General features: G+C 40.7%; 1 protein-coding gene across 1 annotated transcript in view; it reads left to right on the top strand.

Annotated features, from left to right (window-relative positions):
- The first annotated feature begins 18,814 nt into the window (after window positions 1-18,814).
- The window catches only part of LOC134176415 (uncharacterized), a 21,835-nt gene continuing 19,841 nt past the window's right edge, over window positions 18,815-20,808 (top strand). Inside the window, exons 1-4 of the mRNA XM_062643085.1 lie at window positions 18,815-18,856; window positions 19,041-19,106; window positions 19,166-19,204; window positions 19,301-19,375. Of these exons, the coding sequence (XP_062499069.1) occupies window positions 18,815-18,856; window positions 19,041-19,106; window positions 19,166-19,204; window positions 19,301-19,375 (222 nt within the window). The remainder of the gene's footprint in view (window positions 18,857-19,040; window positions 19,107-19,165; window positions 19,205-19,300; window positions 19,376-20,808) is intronic.

Below are 20,808 nucleotides of genomic sequence, written 5' to 3'. Positions count from 1 at the left end.
AGATCAGATGGTGTCTGTCTTGTCTGAGCATGATGATTTTGCAAATGAAAAATCTTGTGTACAGTTATATTTAGAATCTAGAGGTCGTTATTGTTTGTTCATCCCTAAGTATCATTGTGAACTTAATCCTATAGAGAGTGTGGGGGCATGCGAAAAAGTATACTAGGGCATATTGTAATTATTCAATTACAGGCTTACGTAAAACTATGACACCTGCTCTAGAGACTGTTGATGTGGATTTAATCAGGAAATTTTTTGGAAAAGTTAGGGATTATGTTCGAGCATACAGAGAAGGCAAGAGGACTGGACAGGAAGTAGAGGATGCTGTGAAGTTGTACAAGAGTCATCGAAGGGTCAAGGAGAACAGATAGCTAGCGTTTCTATTGAATTTAAGTGTTTAGACATGTTAGAATAATGTTTCAGTCGCGTCTTGTATTATGTAAACTAGATCACGTGACCAATTGTATATTTTTATTATCATGCCTATCTTTGAGTGTCATTCACACTGCATCTAGAGAAAAATTAAAAAATGAGCTTCTGTGGACATCTAACCCTGTGTGTCTAATAGCGTTTGGTACACTTCTGAATTCAAATAGCGCGTGCATGAAAAACGATAGGGCGCGAAGTGAGACCCTTAGTGGGGCCCCTCTTGCGGTTAAACTCAGAATTAATAAACAATCTCGAAAATCCATTTCTGCAGTTTTGTTGCACATCACGGTGACAATGTTTCATCGAGTTCTCAATGATCTACGGCAATATTCCTATTTTTCGTAGGACAATACGGGAACTTGAGGAGGCGTCTCCATTATTCTCGCGGTGAGAGAACGAAACTCTTCCGTTTATCAAATTAAGCTGGCTCGTTGTAGCAAATAAACTTGTACACCACTGGACCAAATTTGAAATAGGTAGACCAAACCAAATTTAAACTGTGCGCGTTTACGAATGACATGCGCATTGGGGGGATTTATGCTGTCCCGCACTGTACCTTGTGATTACAGATGCAATACATTGCACTCATGCATACAGTTTCTAATATCATATATTTGCATTAGCCCTCCTTCAAGTCACGTTTATTCTCCTTCATCACCAGATGCTCATTTCTCACTTCCTGCTACTTCTCTTCCTGCCAATTCACCTCCTACTTCCCATTCAGCTCCCTCTTCCTCAGTCACTGCTGTTCCTGCGTCATCGCTGTCAACTCGTCCTCATCAGCAACCAGCACCACGACAACCTCGTCAACAGCCAACTCGTCAACAGCCAGCTCGTCGACGACCAACTCGACAACGTCGTTCACCGGTTTCGTCATCTGAGTCATCAGACTCTGAGTCTGAGCCAGCTGCCCGTGTTGATCGCCGCACTGATGCACTGAACGTCGAGTATTTGTGCCATGTACCACCCGATGATAATTACCATTGGAATTGCCACAATTTACACAACGAAGGCCTGCTGGATTCTATCCTCCCCAACCGTATCCTACCAATGCTATTCGTTACTTTAAGCTATTCTTCACCGACAACATGATTGAGAATATTAGAACGTATGTGTTTGATGTTTTTTCTATGCATTTGACTTCATGGTATAATATTTTGTAGAAACCTTAACATCAACGGTGAGGATAATTGTAAGAAAAGCTACAGAGGCAAATCTGGAGGACGGCGAGCGGAGGGTAGTTTTCGTCCAGTGACGGTTGACGAGATGAACTACTCACTGATAGAGCTCTTGATCTACATGGGACTTGTCAAGGAATACTATAACAAAATATTTAGTGTTTTATTTTTAATTCTATGTATCTGTAGGTTCCTAAGATCTCAGATAACTGGCTCACAACTTTTCCCTTTTACGAGTTGTGGGCCAGAAGGTTCATGTCTCGCAGCCGTTTTGATGCAATCCTGTCGGTCCTACAGATGGAAATATACTCGTACTGATAACGACCGAGAAGCTGACACATTGAGAAAAGTACGTACCGTGTACAATGAATTACGTCAAAATTGTCTTGAGTATGGTCAGCCTCAAGCCCGTGTCTCACTTGACGAGCGAATGGTAAAAGCTAAAGGCCGTTTTGCTTTTAGGTATGTAAAGGTTTCCAAAATATAGGCTGAACATTTACTAAATATGATTTTGCTATTATTAGGCAATACATAAAAAACAAACACGTCAAGTGGGGTGTGAAATTGTATTGTGTATGCGATTCAATTTCTGGCTACACATACAACTTCGATATTTACACGGGCAGGAAGCGTCAATCGTCAGTGGTGGCGACGGCAGGAACAACATCACAAGCAGCAACAACAGCAGCTGCAACCACAACACAATCAGCTGGCACAGCTCGAAAACGAAGGGAAGACCAGCAGATGACACAAGTGTGATCCATCGTACAGTCATGCGTATGATGGATCCTCTCATTGATCAGAGGTACACTGTATACACTGATCAATTCTATACATCAGGACATCTGTTCAAGGAGCTCTATGACCGGCGTACACTGGCCTGTAGTACAGTCCAGAAAAACAGGAAGGGTGTTCCTGCAGATTTGAAGAACATTCGCGTGTTCTTAAGTTACCACGAGGTAACTATAGCATATGTATTTATTAGCAAATACAATTATTAATTTGAGTCGAGTCTTCTCCAAGAACGTTTCAAATCTGTGCATATATGGCTCACCGAAACAGAAACTGGCTCTGAGAAAACACATTATCGAAATAGTTAAAAACGACACCAGAAATTGTTTGCTTCTCAGAGTCTCTGATCCAAGACTACTGACTATCTTTCCTCTTATGAGAATGAAAGATGAGAGTAACAACGGGTTTCCTGACTGTACATGTGCAAAATCCGGTGCCAACACAGATAAGATTGCTATTTAGGAATTCTGAGGGTCTACAATTGAACTGATTTCTGGCTAACTATAGCAGACCTCAATCGGTACTAATTGCAAACGCAAGACTCGCCTTTGAAATGAGTCAATTTTCTGAGTACCAGACTCGTGGTGTTGCACTTTGTAATAGTGAGTATTTGAGAATTGACAAATTTCATTACTTTATTATAGACTAGATTCCAATGCAGACAGTCAGGCAATCAGCAGGTTAGGGGTGTTAATTCATATCTACCATCCCTAGGTACCTCAACATAACATTTCAATCCATTTACTAGAACATTAGTAGATTGGCCGACTCACAAGAGTGTGTTCCAACACCATGTAAGTGATACCTCGGCACAGTGCCCGACAAATCCACCAATTCATTGAAAATCAGATTTCATGACTGAGCATGTGCAAAATTTGTGAGTCGAGCTCCCTCTCTAGTGTACTTATTAATTGGATAAACACAATCATTAATTCCACTGCCTTGAGTCAAAAGAAGAGGTGCTTCTTCGAGTAGCAGCTATCCAATATGGAAGGTTTGATGTACCTTTCTGGTAAATCTGCGATCGTTCTATCGGTAGCGAAGCACTAATGCCTTTCCAAAACCACCCAGGGATGTCAGAAAAGTGGTCAAGTCCGAGAGAGTAGAGTTGACGTATACCTTGAAAAACTGGATGACTTATCCAAGCTATTTAGCAGATTCCGTAGCAATTTAGTTGGACATCAGATGGGAATGCCCCACTGACAAAAACAAGACTCTAGTCAAATATTAAAGGAATGAAACTAGTAATGCTGCGACACACACCAGCTCTAGCTGATCACGCCATAAAGGTCTACAATTGTCAGAGGAAATTTCGTGAGTGCTCAACTGATGCAAAAGACTCTGGGAAAGTGGCTGCAGGCAATTCTCCAAAGCAATAAAAAGATGTGATTCCTCACATTTATGATCATAAACCAGAACAAGTACATTACAAAGCCATCTATAAGCAATGATACAAATCAGCGATTGACAACAATTATCTAAACAAGTCTCCTCCTTGTTCAGGTGTACAGCAGCAGCAAATTGGCACTACAGTCTAATATTAGCCTCTAACAATATGACAAAGCAACATCGTCTTCTATTTACTAATTTAGATATAGAGTTCCACATGTCTATAGGCACTAATTCTTTGATATATGTATACGTTGGAAGTGATGAGTTGACATAATTAATTAACAAACGGCCACGTGTCTGTCTATCCCTACCTGCCCTGTTCACTGATTCCACATCCAGTTACACACGTGTGTAAACTACCGTTCAACGATCATAACGATGCAGTTCCATAATGTATAAATTAGAGGAAGCAGGTGGGAGCTACAGGCCCGGCAAAATAGGCAATCGTCAGGATCATTGTAGAAGGAAGAGGAAGAGGGGTATCAGGAGTCATCCACACATTACTGGCAGCCAAATGCAAAGGTCTGGTTAGATCACGTGATCACGTACGCCAAAATACGCGTTACAGAACATAGCTTGCAAGCCTTCCTGGCCATATAGTCATTGCCAACGTAGACCGCGTTGCAATCGAAACTGAAACAGTAGAACTGAGCATCTGTTTCGTTTCCACAACGGTTACGCGTCTATATACTGTTTCAAGTTGGTAAACGCTCAGCTACCGCTGCCGTCCACTCGGCAGGGCTAACGGCTGGGCCAACAACTACTTAAAACCAGAACACGTAGTCATGAATGAGAACCCACGGACATGAGACAAAAAATTCGTTCTGGGGAGCGGCGCGAAACCCAACTGATATCTCGGCCACCTATACCACCTTACGAAAAACTATAGCTACAACCATTACCCAAACTCGCTAGACTGGAACCATTTTCACTGAGCAGACATCGTGTAATGGACTGCGCCATCTTGCATTCTGTAGCAATAGCCCGTATACTATATATACCCGGATAATTAGCAAGAAGAGAACAGTGCAGTATGTGTATGGTATACATATACGGACTATAGAAGTTTCACTAAACCGTAATAATTAATAAAGTTACAAACCATCTAGTAAACAAAGTGTTAATTGTAAGGACTGACGTTCAATGGCTGACGACCATGCACTCCATTGCAGACACAGACCTAGCTGATCACTATCATTCGCCTGATATGTACTTTTTATTAAGTTAATAATTTATATTAACAAGTAGCTATAGAAAGGACTGGCCGAATGTCTAATCAAGATCACGAAAAACGTCTGTTTATTTATTCTAATTTTTGGTTATGCTATTTCTAGAACTATAATTTATACACAATGGATTAATTGATTTGTAATATGTTTATTTAGTTGCATAACAATAATAGACGTTCCCTGTCAAATCGATTATAATCAGCACGTTCATCGCCCCGGAAATTTAATATCTAAGATAATTGCCACCAATTATTACACAATTCATTTAGTGTAGTTTTCAGTTATAGTTGTAATCGTAATCATTTAATTAAAAGTTTATAGAGTTGGTTTAGTTGAGCAGTTTAGCCTTATTACAGCTACTGAAACAACCAGCTCTACCTTTCTTAGTGTTTGGTCTAGTACACTCACAACTAAATTTGCCAAGCAGAGGAACAAAAGAGGAGAGGCTTTGTCCATATTTGTCAGGCAATTTAGAATCAGAGATAACACCTTCTGGATCTGACTTATGAGAGGTACTCCAGGTCTTACACCAGAATGATGATGAAGTGAAGAAGATACTGACACGTTTAAACCATCTTCCCACGTGTCCAAAGAAACTACAGTCAAAATTACACTCAATCATCAAAGACAAAAAGTTTGAACAATTCTCACAGACATGTCAAGATAGAAAAGAAAAAGCAAAGATCATTTCTTGTGGTGAGCCAACAGCAGGAATGTGGCTAGATGCCATTCCAAGTACGCAGCATCTCACTATGACGACTGTGGAGTTTCGCACAGCAGCACTCATGCGACATGGAACACCTCTACCACAACTCAGAAACTTCACCAAATGTATACAAAGGTGCAATCAGACAGTAGACACTGAAGGCAACCGTAGAGTAATAGCCTAACAATAGCCTAGCTATGACGTTTCATTATTAGAGTAGCGGGAGCATGCGTACTAGTAGGCTGACTTGTGTTGTTTGTGTGTGACTTCAAGCAACAGCGTAAGAATAGATGTGTTGTGCACACCTATAGGTGTTTCATTCGGTAAGCAGTTATTACAGTTGCGCCGAGGATGGCGGCACGACAGGTAAATTGAGTGAGTTCCACCCTGGTGCAGACAGGGTGGAAGATTACAAGGAACGGTTCTTACTGTACTGCGAAGCCAACGGAGTTACGAGCGACAATGCGGCCGATAAGAAAATTGCTATTCTGTTAACGTCGGTGGGGTCAGTGACCTACGCCCTGTTGAAAAATTTGGTACGGCCTGATAGGCCTCAAGACAAATCGTTGGAAGAGTTGTTTACTCTCCTCGAGAACCACTATAAACCAAAGGTCATTGTCATTGCTGATCGCGTCCGATTCTATAAGAGGCAACAGCATAAAGGGGAAACAATAGCATGTACGCCTCGGAGTTACGCCGCCTAGCGAAGAATTGCCAGTTTGGCGATCAACTGAATATTGCTTTACGCGACCAGTTTGTTTTTGGCTTATTGCAGGCGGGTATCCAGAGGAAACTCTTGCCAAAGTTGGAATTGACATTGAAGAAGGCGCTACAGATCGCCCGAGCTAATGAGATAGCTCAATATGAAGCCAAAACACTGAAGGGCGGAATGAGACACCACTCCTCCAAACAAGCAACAGAGACGACGTTTGCGGTCAACAAACTCGCTACAGCTGGACGCCGCAAGTCGCGTGACACTCTTCTAAGCAAAACATGCTACCGGTGTAATGAAAGCGGACATACAACATCCAACTGTAAATTTAAGAACCACACTTGTCATTACTGCAAGTCAAGAGGCCACCTAATCAAAGCATGCCGGAAGAAAGGTGCACATGACAGAGTCAGCGCACCCACAGGTGGTAAAGCTAAACCTAACTATGAGATTTTGGAGGAAGAAATGAGTGTGAATGGTTCTCTTCCTAGGAAAGATGGAGTCAAGATAACTGTGAATGTAGCAGATGTTAATTTTCAAATGGAATTGGATACTGGAGCAACAGTCACTGTGATACCTAGTGATCTATACAAGCGTCAACTTTCCGATGTGAAGCTGAAACCAGCACAGTTAAGTTACAAACAGATAATGGACAAAGGCTAACAGTACATGGAGAAGCAATGGTTCCTGTCAAATATAAATGTTAACTGACTTCGGATAATCTGATTGTTGTTCAGGTAAAGGTCAAACCTGCAGATTTAGGGCGTAATTGGATCTCTCATTTTCAGCTGGATTGGTTATCTTTGTTTAGAGTTTAAGCAAGACAGGAATTCAACCTAGACAGAGAATTTCCACAGCTTTTTGCTGATGGTATGCGAATGCTGACTTGCTACCAAGCAAAGATCACCTTGACACCAGACGCCTGTCCAAGATTTCATCGACCACGTCCTGTCCCATATGCTTTGCGAGAAATGGTGGAAAAGGAACTGGAACGCCTAAAGCAAGAAGGGATTCTCCGTCCAGTGGAGAGCAGTGACTATGCCGCACCAATTGTTATTGTTCGAAATGGAGATGGTTACATACGAATTTTTGGTGAATATAAGGTAACTACTAACCCATTTTTACAAATGAATACCTACAGAATGCCAAACTCTCAGGATCTATTTGCAACTTTGGCAGGAGGTAATCTTTTTCACGTCTCGACATGAAACAGGTGTATCAACAGATGAAAGTTCATAAAGTTCATCCACATAGCCATAAATATTTGACTGTGAATACTTTAAAGTGCCTATTTACATACACGTGTATTCCCTTTGGCATCAGTTCGGCTCCTGCAATCTGGCAGCGTGCTCGGGATAGCATTTTGTCCAAGATTCTACGTAACACTTGCTATCTTGATGATATCTTGGTGGTAGGGGGAACAGAAAAGGAGCATGACCGGAGACTACACCAGGTACTGAAGAAGATAGACCAAGTGGATCTACGGCTAAAGAAGAAGAAATGTGATTTTAAGAAAAATCAAGTGGAGTACATGGGTCATGTGGTAAATAGCCAAGGAGTGAGGCCAACTAAAAAGAAACTGAGCGCTATCAAGAATGCACCTGAGCAAATCGACGTTACGGAACTCAAGGCATTACTTGGTCTTTTGAATTATTATTGCCGTTTTCTGCCGAATTTGTCTACCGTCTTACAACGTTTGTATACCTTGCTGCAAACAAACACACCATTCAATTAGTATGATAAACAGAGGAAAGCATTTAAAGAAGCAAAGCAAAAGCTACTGGAATCGCATTTTCTCACTCATTACGATCTCAAGAAACCAATTCGATTACCTTGCGACGCATCATCGTACAGAGTTGGTGCTTGTCTAAGCTATATTATGGATGATGGTAGTCAACAACCCGTGGCCTTTGAATCTTGAACGCTATCAAAGGCAAAAGAAGGTTATTCCCAGCTGGAAAGGGAAGCTTTGGCCTTGATCTTTGGAGTTCGACAGATTCACAAGCGTCTCGTAGGAAGGTATTTCATATTGGTCACTGATCACAAGCTTTTACTTAATATACTGGGACCGAAGGAAGGTGTACCACCTTTAGCAGCAGCTCGACGTCAACGCTAGGCACTCATTTCGAGTGCATATAAGTACATCCGGGGATATACATTTGTTGTAGATAACAAGAATGCAGATATGCTGTCGAGAATGCCAATCGCTGTTGACGTTGTGGATCCTAATGAAGAAATCTATTCTATCGATTGGTGTGAGCAGCTACCTGTGACAGGAAGGGAAATAGGTATGGAAACCGGGAAAGATCACATCCTGAGAAGGGTCTACGAGTACACAATAAGTGGATGGAAACCTCATGTCCATGAACGGGCATTACAAACATATGCTAAGTGAGCGATGGACCTGTCAGTAGAAAATGCCTGTCTTCTTTATGGATCCCGTGTCATAATTCTTCCAAAACTCCAAAGAACGGTGTTAAGCAAACTACACGAGGGGTATCTTGGAGTTAGTAGAATTAAGGAACTGACGCGTAGTTTTGTGTGGTGGCCAAGGATCGATACTGATATTGAGGATGTTGTCAAGTCATATGCCCAATGTCAAGATTCTAGGAACAGGCCAGGCCATAAAGTACCACACCCATGGATTTTTCCTAAAGGACCGTGGTTACGAGTCCATGCAGATTTCGCATAGCTGAGGGGAAAACAATACCTCCTAATGAGCGATGCCTATTGCAAATGGCCGAAATCCATGAGCTGGGACTTCATGCCTCTACTCTCCAAACCATTGAGACAATGCGATGGTCATTTAGTTGCCATGGGATATCAAAGAAATTGGTTACTGATAATGGAACACAGTTCTTCGCTGGTGAGTTCGCAGACTTCATAAAAATGAATGGTATAAAACCCCATCGCACACCGCCTTACCATCCTGCCTCAAATGGACAGGTGGAGAGGCTAGTTCAAGAATTCAAAAAGAGTATGAAGTCAAAGCCAGCAGGTAGAACAGCTAGTCATCAACTCTCGATGTTCTTGTTACGATACAGGACAACTCCAAACACCAGCATAGAGAATAAATGAGGAGAGTCATTAATAAAAAGGAAAGTGAGAACAAAGCTTACTTTACTACGTCTGGAGTAGGCCCAAGAAATACGAGAATCACAGAAAGACCAGTAAAACCGAGCTACAGAAAATGCGAGAAGTTTAGATCCAGGTCAATCAATTAGTGTTTTAAATGCTCGACGTCATGGACGTGGGAAATGGCTACAGGGCATGGTGTTGTAGAAGTTAGGACCAGTAAGCTTCTCGGTGAAAGTCAACGGACAGACAAGGTACGTACATATTAAACATCTCAGATTGACAGACAGTCAGAGTATGCCTGGACCAGCCCTGACGAAAGTAATTACACCTATGACGATAGAACCACTTGTATAACAAATGACAAGTACGCAGGAAAAGTAACAACCGACATCACTAAAAACTGAGAAAGAGCCAGAAGAAGCTAAGTTTTCGATCACGCAAGAGGCTGCTAGAACGTCATCAGAGGAGGCTTCGGTTGAGCGAGAGAAAACTTCTCCAGAACGCCGATATCCGATACGCCAGAGCAGACGGATGCCGGCTAGGTACAGACAAAATAAAGAAGGAGGAGTGTAGTGTAATAGCTTAACAATATCCTAGCTATGATGTTTGATCATTTATTTAGCGGGAACATGCGTACTAGTAGGTTAAGTTGTGTTCATTTGTGTGACGTCAAGCAAGGGCCTAACAATAGAAGTGTTTTGCACACCTAGAGGTGTTTCATTCGATACGCAGTTATTACAGATACCACCTGCCAACATGTAAATTTGGTGGAGTACCAATTTACAGACATGACAAGTTACTGGACAATTTTTATGATATGATTCTGTTAGTGGGTTACAGTCAAGAATCTGTCTGGCAGCAGTCAACAAGCAGCATTTACTGCTTCCCCCAGAGAAAACGCAATAATGCGAAGTAGTTGAAGAAATCAGAAACTTTAGGAAATTCGTTTAAACCTGTTGCAATCGAAGTATTTGGTCGATGGGGTAAAGATGCAGAAAATATTTTACGTGCAGCTTCCTTCCTAGCTACTACTGTTACTCTTGACATTTCACCTGCACAGTTTATAAGCCAATGGACTCGTCGCCTTACCACCTACTTCTAAAAAGAAAACATCCGAGTCATTATCATTAACGTTCGGTCATTTGTTGGTCGACAACATCCAGAGTCTACTTGGTCAAGTTTTACCATTAGATGTTTTGAATTTCATGACTTTGAGTAATGTATTGTAGTGTAGTGTAGTGTAGTTTAGTGTAGTGTATATGTACTGCAATTCATTTTAATGTAGTGTTTGCTTAGTATATATTTAGCGTACAATGTGACTAGGACTCTTTAGTTCTGTGCTGTTAGTTTCCTGCTTATATTTTCTATCTGTGTGATCGGTCTTGTAACCGCGAGAGAGAGAGAGAGAGAGAGAGAGAGAGAGAGAGCCAAAAGACATATATAGACACGAACACACACACGTAAACATACACACAGACACACAGACACAGACACAGACACAGACACACAGACACACACACACACACACACACACACACACACACACACACACACACACACACACACACACACACACACACACATGCACACACACCACACATTCACACACATACGCGGGCGCGCACAGGCGTATACAAGGGAGGTGGACTGGGTGACTAGCCAACCTCCCTTTATTTCACAGTTTTCGAACTGACCCTGGTACATTTAATGTAAGTTTTGGACATAGTCATTATACCATAAAGATTTTAATTACACTAAATTCTATTCCCTTCCATTTGCTATATTAATATGGAGATTACGGGGGGAGAAGTAGACTAAGGCTCACTCACACACTTAGGTATCTATCTGTTCACTACTACCTTTCCAGAACAATTTCTGATAGTCACTTACGGGCACTAGCTAGCCACAACATCTGCCACAATCCTGGACCATCCCCAGACACATGCACCCATGTAATGCTCTCCCTTTTACAGCTTGTGATAAGACAGACCTGTTGATCATATCGCTTGTCTTATAACCAATAATTACTGGCTTGGAAGCCAACAAATTTATGCATGTGATCGTATTAAAGTAAGTTGACAAACCTGTTGTAACGAGAGGTCATCTTTCGAAGATATGCGTGAATAATACGAAGTTTAAAGATTTTCGTATATTGTTCCTTACTTATGTCTTTAAATTGAGACCGTTGACCCCTATATTAACAGAAATCTTCGAATATCTATCTGATGGCATGTCCACTGATAACAGTTATGACTCTCTTTAGTGTCCTCTGTGTCTCTGGTGGGATTTAACACCAGCTTTAGAAGCACATGCTATTAAAGGCTGTGGGATATTTATAGTTCTTAATAGCTATATAGACATATACCTAAATACACACACACACACACACACACACACACACACACACACACACACACACACACACACACACACACACACACACACACACACACACACACACACACACACACACACACACACACACACACACACACACACACACACACACACACACACACACACACACACACAGGCATTTCGGCTGTATATATATCCAGATACACAACCCTTTTTCCAGTCTAGATCTGCCACTGATTCTACGTATCAGTCAATTAAAAGCCAATAAAAGCGGTCGCGTCCTTGGAATTGGACGTGTCCCGTAATATTGTCAAATTTAGCCCCCATCTCTAGTGGTTATGATATGCCCCCGGAGATGTTGATGTGGATGGTGATGTTGGTGTCTTTGTTGGTGTTGGTGTTGGTGGTAGTGTTAGTGTCTTTGTTATTGTTGATGTTGATGTTAATGGTGTTGTTGGTATTGATGTTGAGTTTGTTGGTGTTGTTGATATTGCCTCTTGTCGAGATAGGCTTCGAATTCGTACTCAGTGGCTTGTGGATAGGTTTGGTTTTTCGGTTCTAGGATTACGAATTACTTGTGGGATATTTGGTATGGCCACGTTACCACGCGAGATAAAATCTCTCGCTACTTCAGATAGTGTAATTAATCTTGCCACGTAGTTGCCTAAGTAGTATTGTTGGCGTCAAAATGATATCTCCACTTTCCTTCTTTCCAAAAACGCGATATGTATTGCAGTGATCCAGAATGCCAATACAATTTAAATAGGTCTACTAGATCAACTAATAAATAGCCTATCTTTCAGACTTACATATTGCAAACGTATTTGATATGTATAATCTAATGATATTGATGTTATTGCAGGAAATAAAAACCGGTACACTGATTTAAAGGCTGATGTCACTGATTTAAAGAATGAAGTCACTGTTTTAAAAATCTAAAGTCAATAATTTAAAAACGAAATTAGTGAGTGAAAAAGAAGAAAGCTTAAAGATGGAGGTTAACTAATACACAGCCCAAGAAATATGTAATCCTGAGTTCAAGTGATATTTCTAGAGGTCACACTTTGAATTGAGGAACGTCACCATTGACCTTCAAATAAAGGAAATGTCTTATAACCAAAGCACAATGGTTAGTATTCAGAAAAAAACTTGTGTGTCTGTGTGTGTGAATTTTCAATGATTGTGCGCATTATGTTGTTCTGTTAAGGGTTTGTTTTTGTATTTGTAGTAAATAGTTTTAATCATTAAGCTGTTTTGCAATTTGCTTATAAACGTACTGTTTGCCTCCTATTTCTGTCTTGCCAACACTTGCGCAAGTATGGCTAAGTTTATATTCATGTGTAAGTATATTTTATAATAAGTAAGTATATTCACGTGATATGTTTTCTGCAAAAGTGATTCACTGTTAAAACAGAATATGCGACTAGAATTGGAAATTATAATACACCAACTACAGAAACAAATTGAACAATCCATTCACTTGACGATCAGTTCGAGCATAGTATTTTCAAGGCAATTTATTCATTATCAGATGCGTCCTTCATGAATGTTTAGAATGATTCGCTGGAATTGAATGAAAACGTGGCACAGCTTAAATGAGATAATTCTTTACACAATGAGACTTTACAAGTAAGTTGAACAGGTTTCTATCATAAAATAGCTTCAGAGGCGTAACCATCCTTACAATTTTACAAGGCGTTATATTTATTTACCAATGAGGGCACGTTTTACAAAGTTTGGTATTTTGTATCAACGCAGGGCAGGCTTTACTGAGTCAAGCAAATTATTTTTGCCAGGTTACATAAAATTGATTTTATACTGTAATTAAAGTTTGCACCAGCATCAATTTCAAGAAGGCAGAATCTGCATCTACTGTTCTAGTGCGACGACTCCCTAATTCTCTTTCTTCAAAAACAGTAGCAGTCTATATCGCTTCATATCAGTTGGCCTTCATTGATATAGACCTCTATAGTCTCCACACAATTTACAAACCATTACACCTCTTGATGCATGCGTCAGAGTTCGTCTTCTTCTATGCTCTATATTTAACAGCCAAGATATTTCTGTCTTTTGTTCCTGGCTAAACCCATATTCGTGACCGCGTGTTGTGGATTCTTCTTCCAATTCTTGCTAAGCTTGGCTCTAGGGTGTCTCTCGTCGTCAGAGATGGAATCTGATTAGGACATGGCATTGTACCGTACGATGTGATTGATCTACAGAGATTGATACCAGTTTCTGGCAAATTTGTGCATAAACACCAATTAGCTTAACCTAATATGATGGTGGCTATTTGGCGCTCTTCCCTGCTTCACCAACTCTTGCTGTTTTCTTTTTTACCCTAGGACATGGCATGAACAAAATTCTGAAAGGAAGAGCTTTGTTAGTGCTTGTGCTTGCAATATGATTGTACCACGTAGCAGAGTGTACAGATTTTGTAATGCCTGGATTGCTGTTGATCAGTTCAATCATATATACTATATATTCTCGCTGTAAGGATATCTATCTATAGAGATATGTACTTGGGTAAGATGCTAGAGGATTCCTGACACTCAAGCGGGGGGAAAAGTAAAGATGAGCGTCGCTCACGATTCAAAACGACTATGTGGAAACGCACATCAATTTTTATTCCCTATTAGCTTATATTTCTATTCACGTCTCTTACTAAGTCGAACTCTTACCAACTTCTGTGTTTTTGCATTTTTAGCAGAACTAAATATTATTTATTTATTTAAAGTTGACAATAATAGAAATATTATCATATAATTTTATAATAGCAACACCGTGTTACAGGACATGGAAGTGACTATCAACAACTACAAACAAAGATTTACTATCATCGAGTTAAGTTTGACTAGCAGTGTTAGCTTCATTTATTAAACAAATGCCAGCACAAACTCTCGAATATTGAAATATTTTTATACTTTCAAAATTGTATTACAGAACGTGCAAATGGCGATCAACCACAGATTTGCTATCGTCGAGGTAACCTTAACTTGTAGTATTAAATATAAAATGCAAATCATTAATGCTTGTTTCATTTAGGCTAATATCAAAACAAATGTATTACTCAATTGTTGATTGATTTAAAAATAATTAATATTCTTCTTTTCTAGAATGGATTGATTATTGTACATTTTGTAAATACATATATATATATATATATATATATATATATATATATATATATATATATATTCTATGATATGTTTTAAATTTTGTTAGAGGTCTTTGTCCGTGTGTTTCGGTGTCTCCGCTTGTCTTTTTGTGTGCTCTTTGTGTGACCGTCTGTCTGTGGAATTTGTCTGTATGCGTGCGCGCGCGCGCGCGCGCTCGTGTGTGTGTGTTTGTCTGTCTGAGTGTTTGCCTGAGTGTTTGTCTGAGTGTCTTTCTGTGTGTTTGTCTGTGTGTCTCTCTGTGTGTCTGTCTGTCTTTTTTATGCCCGTCCGTCGGCACGGCTGCCCGCCGACCGGCTTGTGTGTGTGTGTGTGTGTGTGTGTGTATGTGTGTGTGTGTGTGTGTGTGTGTGTGTGTGTGTGTGTGTGTGTGTGTGTGTGTGTGTGTGTGTGTGTGTGTGTGTGTGTGTGTGTGTGTGTGTGTGTGTGTGTGTCTATGTCTGTGTCTGCGTCTGTGTCTGTGTCTGTGTCTGTGTCTGTGTCTGTGTCAGTGTCTGTGTCTGTGTCTGTGTCTGTGTCTGTGTCTGTGTCTGTGTCTGTGTCTGTGTCTGTGCGTGTGTGTGTGTGTGTGTGTGTGTGTGTGTGTGTGTGTGTGTGTGTGTGTTTGTCTGTCTGTCTGTCTGTCTGTTGCTTTGGTGTGTGTGTGTGTGTGTGTGTGTGTGTGTGTGTGTGTGCGTGTGAGTGTGTGTGTGTGTGTGTCTGTTTTTGGTGTGTGTGTTTCTGTTTGTGAGTCTGTCAGTCTGTGAGTCTGTCTGTTTGTGAGTATGTCTGTCTGTCTGTGATTCTCTCTATGTGTCTGTATGTTTGTCTGTCTGTTTGGTCTGTGAGTCTCTCTGTATGCGTCAGTGTTTGTGTGTGTGTCGGTCTGTGCCTTTTGTCTGTCTCTCTGTCTGTCTTTCTTTCTGTCTGTCTGTCTGTCTGTCTGTCTGTCGGTCGGTCGGTCTCTCTGTGTCTGTCTAGCATTTGTCACTGTAGTCAGCAAAACCAGAAGCCATTTTTATTGCTTCTATGTTTATGTCGTATTGGATACAAAGATTTTCTACAATTTTGCAACAATGTAATGTCAAATTATCCCTAGAATACTTACAAAGCTGTTACCTAATGAGGGCCATTTCGATGTATTTAAAATTCCTAGCATACTTACAAGTACTATATGTATGAGAAAATATGTTATCTGTCTGTCTGTCTCAATATCTATATTTTCCTGTTTATCTGTATCTCTGTCTGTCTATCTGGCTGGCTGGCTGGCTGGCTGGCTGGCTGGCTGGCTGGCTGGCTGACTGGCTGGCTGTGTCTGTGTGTCTGTATGTCTGTGTGTCTGTATTTGTACGTGCCTATGTCTGTGTGCGTGCGTGCGACCGTGCGTCCATGTGTGTTAGTAACTTCTTCATATTTCCTTACCTTCTTATCCACTTATCTCATTAAATGCCAAAATCTTTTGAAGTCTTGTACTGTTGCAGTACTTTTTTATTCTTAATATTAATTATTTAATTGTAACAATCAGTCTGTCAATACACAATAATATCAGACGTTTTCTCCTAAAGGCACTTTGTGTTACAGACCTTGCAACTGACAACCAGTAACCATGACCAAAGACTCAATAACACTGAGTTGAGCTTGAAGGTTAGTGTTTATAAAAAGTCAAACAGAAAATCAGTAATGCTTGTAGTTGGACAAAGTGATGCAAGTCACGTAGATTATGGTATAGATATGGTATACTTATATATTATATATTTATAAATTACCCAATAGTTTTTTTGGCTTCACAACCCAAGCTACAAAATACGGTTTAAGAGATTAAAACTTTAGCTGATTGAGAATATATACCGCGATTCTTTTGTTATGTATTCTTGTACTGTTATAGACAGCCAATGAAACCTTATCATCATGTATTAATCAACTGCAAACACTGGTTCGTAACAGTTTAGCATATATTAAAATGTATAAATAGTTTGTGTGTAGGTTGTAGATATCAATGGTACATTTGTCAACTTGTATGTCTGTAAATTTACAATTACTATTTCAGTTTGTTTGCAACGGCTGAGTATGAAACGCATTTGCTAAAGGGACAGAGTGCACCTACTCCTACATCAACACAATTTGACACATTGATGTACTTCGCCTTGCGACTTTGTATTCTCTCAACACACCAATAACGACTCCACAGCACAAACGGTTTCCAAGGGCGTGACTCATACAAGGATTGGAATGTGCGCGAATACGCCACCAAATGACTTCGGATCAAATTAGAAACGACGTCATAAGTATATTTTGGACATAGCGATCTCTATGACGTATGGAATAATTAATTTCATGTATATACTGTTGTCACGTGGCATGGCGAAATGTAGCCATGCGCACTAAAAAATCTGAAAAATCTGTAATTTGGAGAAAAAAATTGTCCCGTATATTGCGCGCTGCCAGTATACATCAAAGACTGTCTAGCGGTGTACACGCGGTCGCCGAAGATGGCGTCGTTCCGCTGCTACGCGACGTCAAACTCGCGGACTGCGCATGCTCCCGATACCCCGCATATCGGCGCAATTACCCTTAAGTGAAATTGGTACGTGAATGGTACGGCCTATTCCAATATATTTGGTTCTGTGGTGCTCATCTAAGGCTTTCTACAGAGTAATTAAATACAAATTTGTTTAATCCAACATTCTGTACTCTGGAAGTACTAGGGAATGATCCATTCATGAAAGTACAAATATTGAAAGTGGTTTGGTTTCAAACGGACCAGTGTCTACGTCGATGCCAAACTTCGCCGTCGATTCGCTGCGAGACTTTGTCTAGTAGACGTGATCATGAAGTTGTTGAGCATGCAGTGTAGATGGCAGAACAAAAGAACAAAATTAGAACAAAATGCGCAGAATACAAACCACCACGTTTACGCACGTAACTTAGCGTGAAGAGCGGACTACAAGTCGTCGTTCCCCGATCTAGACAGCCATGTACTGTCTATGGCCCATTAAGTTGTAAGCGTGTTCATAAAAATTGTGGACTGTAAGTATGTGTGAGAATGTGTATATAGTATATACACCATCCTTTCTCCCATTCTGATTCTACCGTATCAGTCAATTAGAAGACACGTACAAGTGGTCGTGTCCCGTACCATCGTGCAGGTTAGCCCCATTTCTAGAGTTCACGCTACGCCACTGAACAGCAGATCACTTCCATGAACGTACGCCATTCCTGAGATGTCTTTGTTGATGACAGTTGTAATTGCAAAGGTAACGCATTGATGAAACTGACCACTAAAGCCTGCCCTAGTACCAACCGTAATAAATTAAGAAGAGGCGGTACCATCCAAGACCAATTGGGTCACTTTAGTTGGCGCTACATGGGTCTGGGAGGTCGAAATGAAATCGTGCGCGCATACTTTAGGTGTGGTGTACCGCGCTTGAAAAGCCTCGGATGAAAGAGCTCTCTACGCGAGAGAATACTGCAGAAGCTCAAAGAAAAGTGCAGTCATAGTGAGAAAAGATTCCACTTGAAATACCTCCTTCATATCAACTTCCTTGAAATGAGCTAGTTTTGGTGTTTGTAGTGACTTTTTGTGAACTGTTCTACTCACTCTGGCTCTATACTGTGAATATTGGCGACACACAATGAACTAACTAATAAGCACTGAGTTGCGAAGCCTACTAAATCATAGGAAGCGGATGTCACCTTTGCCTCGCCCTGGAATAAACCAGTTTAGATAATCAGTTTATATATAGCGCAACAATTTGAGACACAACCTAGAGGTCTGAACAGCATCACTGATGAAGACAGTCGTTTTGTACGGCATTCTGCTTGTCGCTGGGGTAAGTACACACATGATCTGCCATCTGTGGTTTGCACTGTACGTGTACTGACTACGCATTCTACTTAGGACTATATGATGTCTGATATATTACTGACATTCTATAGTGTTCTTTTGTTGCCACTACAAGCTACACTATATTGTTTAGACATTGCTTTAACGTCTAGTTCATACTTGTATTCTAGTTTTCTACTGAAAGCATTTTTGGAGTGGAATCTGGTCAATGCTTGGCTGGAAGACTCGTGGAATCGGTAAATTTAACCATATCTGTCTTGCTGATGCAATTGCTTTCATGTCTCTTGTGCTTTAGTGCACAACTGCAGTGCGATATTTGCAGGAAGAAATGAAGGTCGGTCTATATACGTTTCATGACAAACCCAATGTTGTAACAGTGTGCCTTCTTTGGTTTCACCTTTCACACTGGCTGACCATTGAGTCGTTACAGAAAATGCAGAAATCATTCAATGAGAAAATCGAAGAACTATTAGAGAAAGGGCGTAAGAGAGACAGAGAGTTAGAGGTAGGTCTAATGAACGAAATTTGAGACAAGTATAATATAGAATGAGATAGTACCACAATGTATAATATATTATGACGTGCCTCTACCTTCTTTACCTATTCCTACAGGACAGTAAAGATTATACGTCTCTAGAAAATGCACTTCTTGACAACCCAATGAAGTGTTGTCACACAGTGAGTCATTGACGTTCAATGATGATGTAATCGAACTACTACTGTCTATTCTCCGTAAGTGTGAACTCGGAAGTGAGTAATGAATTAGAGGTCACACCAGGTCTTCTCCTTAGAGCACTAAGAGCTGCGCCAGTTGAACCATGGTACACCAATTATCTTAATTAACTTAAGTTAAATTCTTTATGTTCCCTTGCCCCGTCAAACAGGCATATCAAACATGCGCAGTCTGCGAGTTTGACGTTGCGTAGCAGCGAAACGACACCATCTTCGCCGATCGCGTATGCACCGCTAGATAGTCTTTGATATATACTAGCAAGGCGCAATATACGGGACAATTTTTACTCTGGCCGATTTTGCATTGTGCATGGCTGAAGTTCGCCATTGCCAAGTGACAACAATACATACATAAAATTAATTATTAACAACGTCATACAGATCGCTATGTTCAAAATATACTTATGACGTTGTTTCGAATTCGATCCGACGTGATTATGCTGGCGTAGTCGCCCGCATTCCAATCCGTATGTGAGTCACGCCTTCGGCAGCCGTTTGTGCTATGGAGTCGTTATTGGTGCGTTGAGAGAATACAAAGTTGCAAGACAAAGTACAACCCTACACAGGATGTAAGACAATGCACTGACTAGACACGCCAAAACGCACTTAAACGGCATCGGTCCAAAGTCAAAGTTAGCGAAAGTATTGCTCAGGTTAGTGTAGACACGTACGCAGTTTTGAAATAATTGTAGATGTCGGCGAGCATGCCGATACGCTGCGCACGTTTCTAGCGTCGATATCGGCATGGAAAATTGTCACCGACTGCTTAGCGAACTTGTCTACTAGTGCTAAGTTACTAACTATAGCTATTACAATCGAATTTGGAATTTTTTTGGAATAAACTAGTTGAGTCACAGAGGTAGTCCACATGTACTAGGAGCTGCACAAGTTGGACCATGTTACACCAATTATCCTAAATTGTTCCAGTTGCTAATCCGTTGGTCTTACAAGATAATTGGATAATAAACATAGCTTCACCCGTTTGTCTTTGATATGCACATGTAATATCCTTTCGTTTGGTTTGTAGGAAGGGCTTAGATAATTTGAAAAACCGAAATACCTAACCTAGCGGTTTCAAACGATACCGAGATCATCACGAAAGTAAAACAACAGCGGAGATATCGATGATTTTCAAAGTTTGCACTTATGGGAAACATACAGTAGCTCTTCTGAGAGATTGTAAGTGTTTGCCTATAATAGCACCGT

Source organism: Corticium candelabrum, chromosome 2, assembly GCF_963422355.1.
Source record: "Corticium candelabrum chromosome 2, ooCorCand1.1, whole genome shotgun sequence".
Lineage (NCBI taxonomy): Eukaryota > Metazoa > Porifera > Homoscleromorpha > Homosclerophorida > Plakinidae > Corticium > Corticium candelabrum.
The sequence above is the reverse complement of the archived record's forward strand: the minus strand, read 5'-3'. Positions and strand labels throughout refer to the sequence as shown.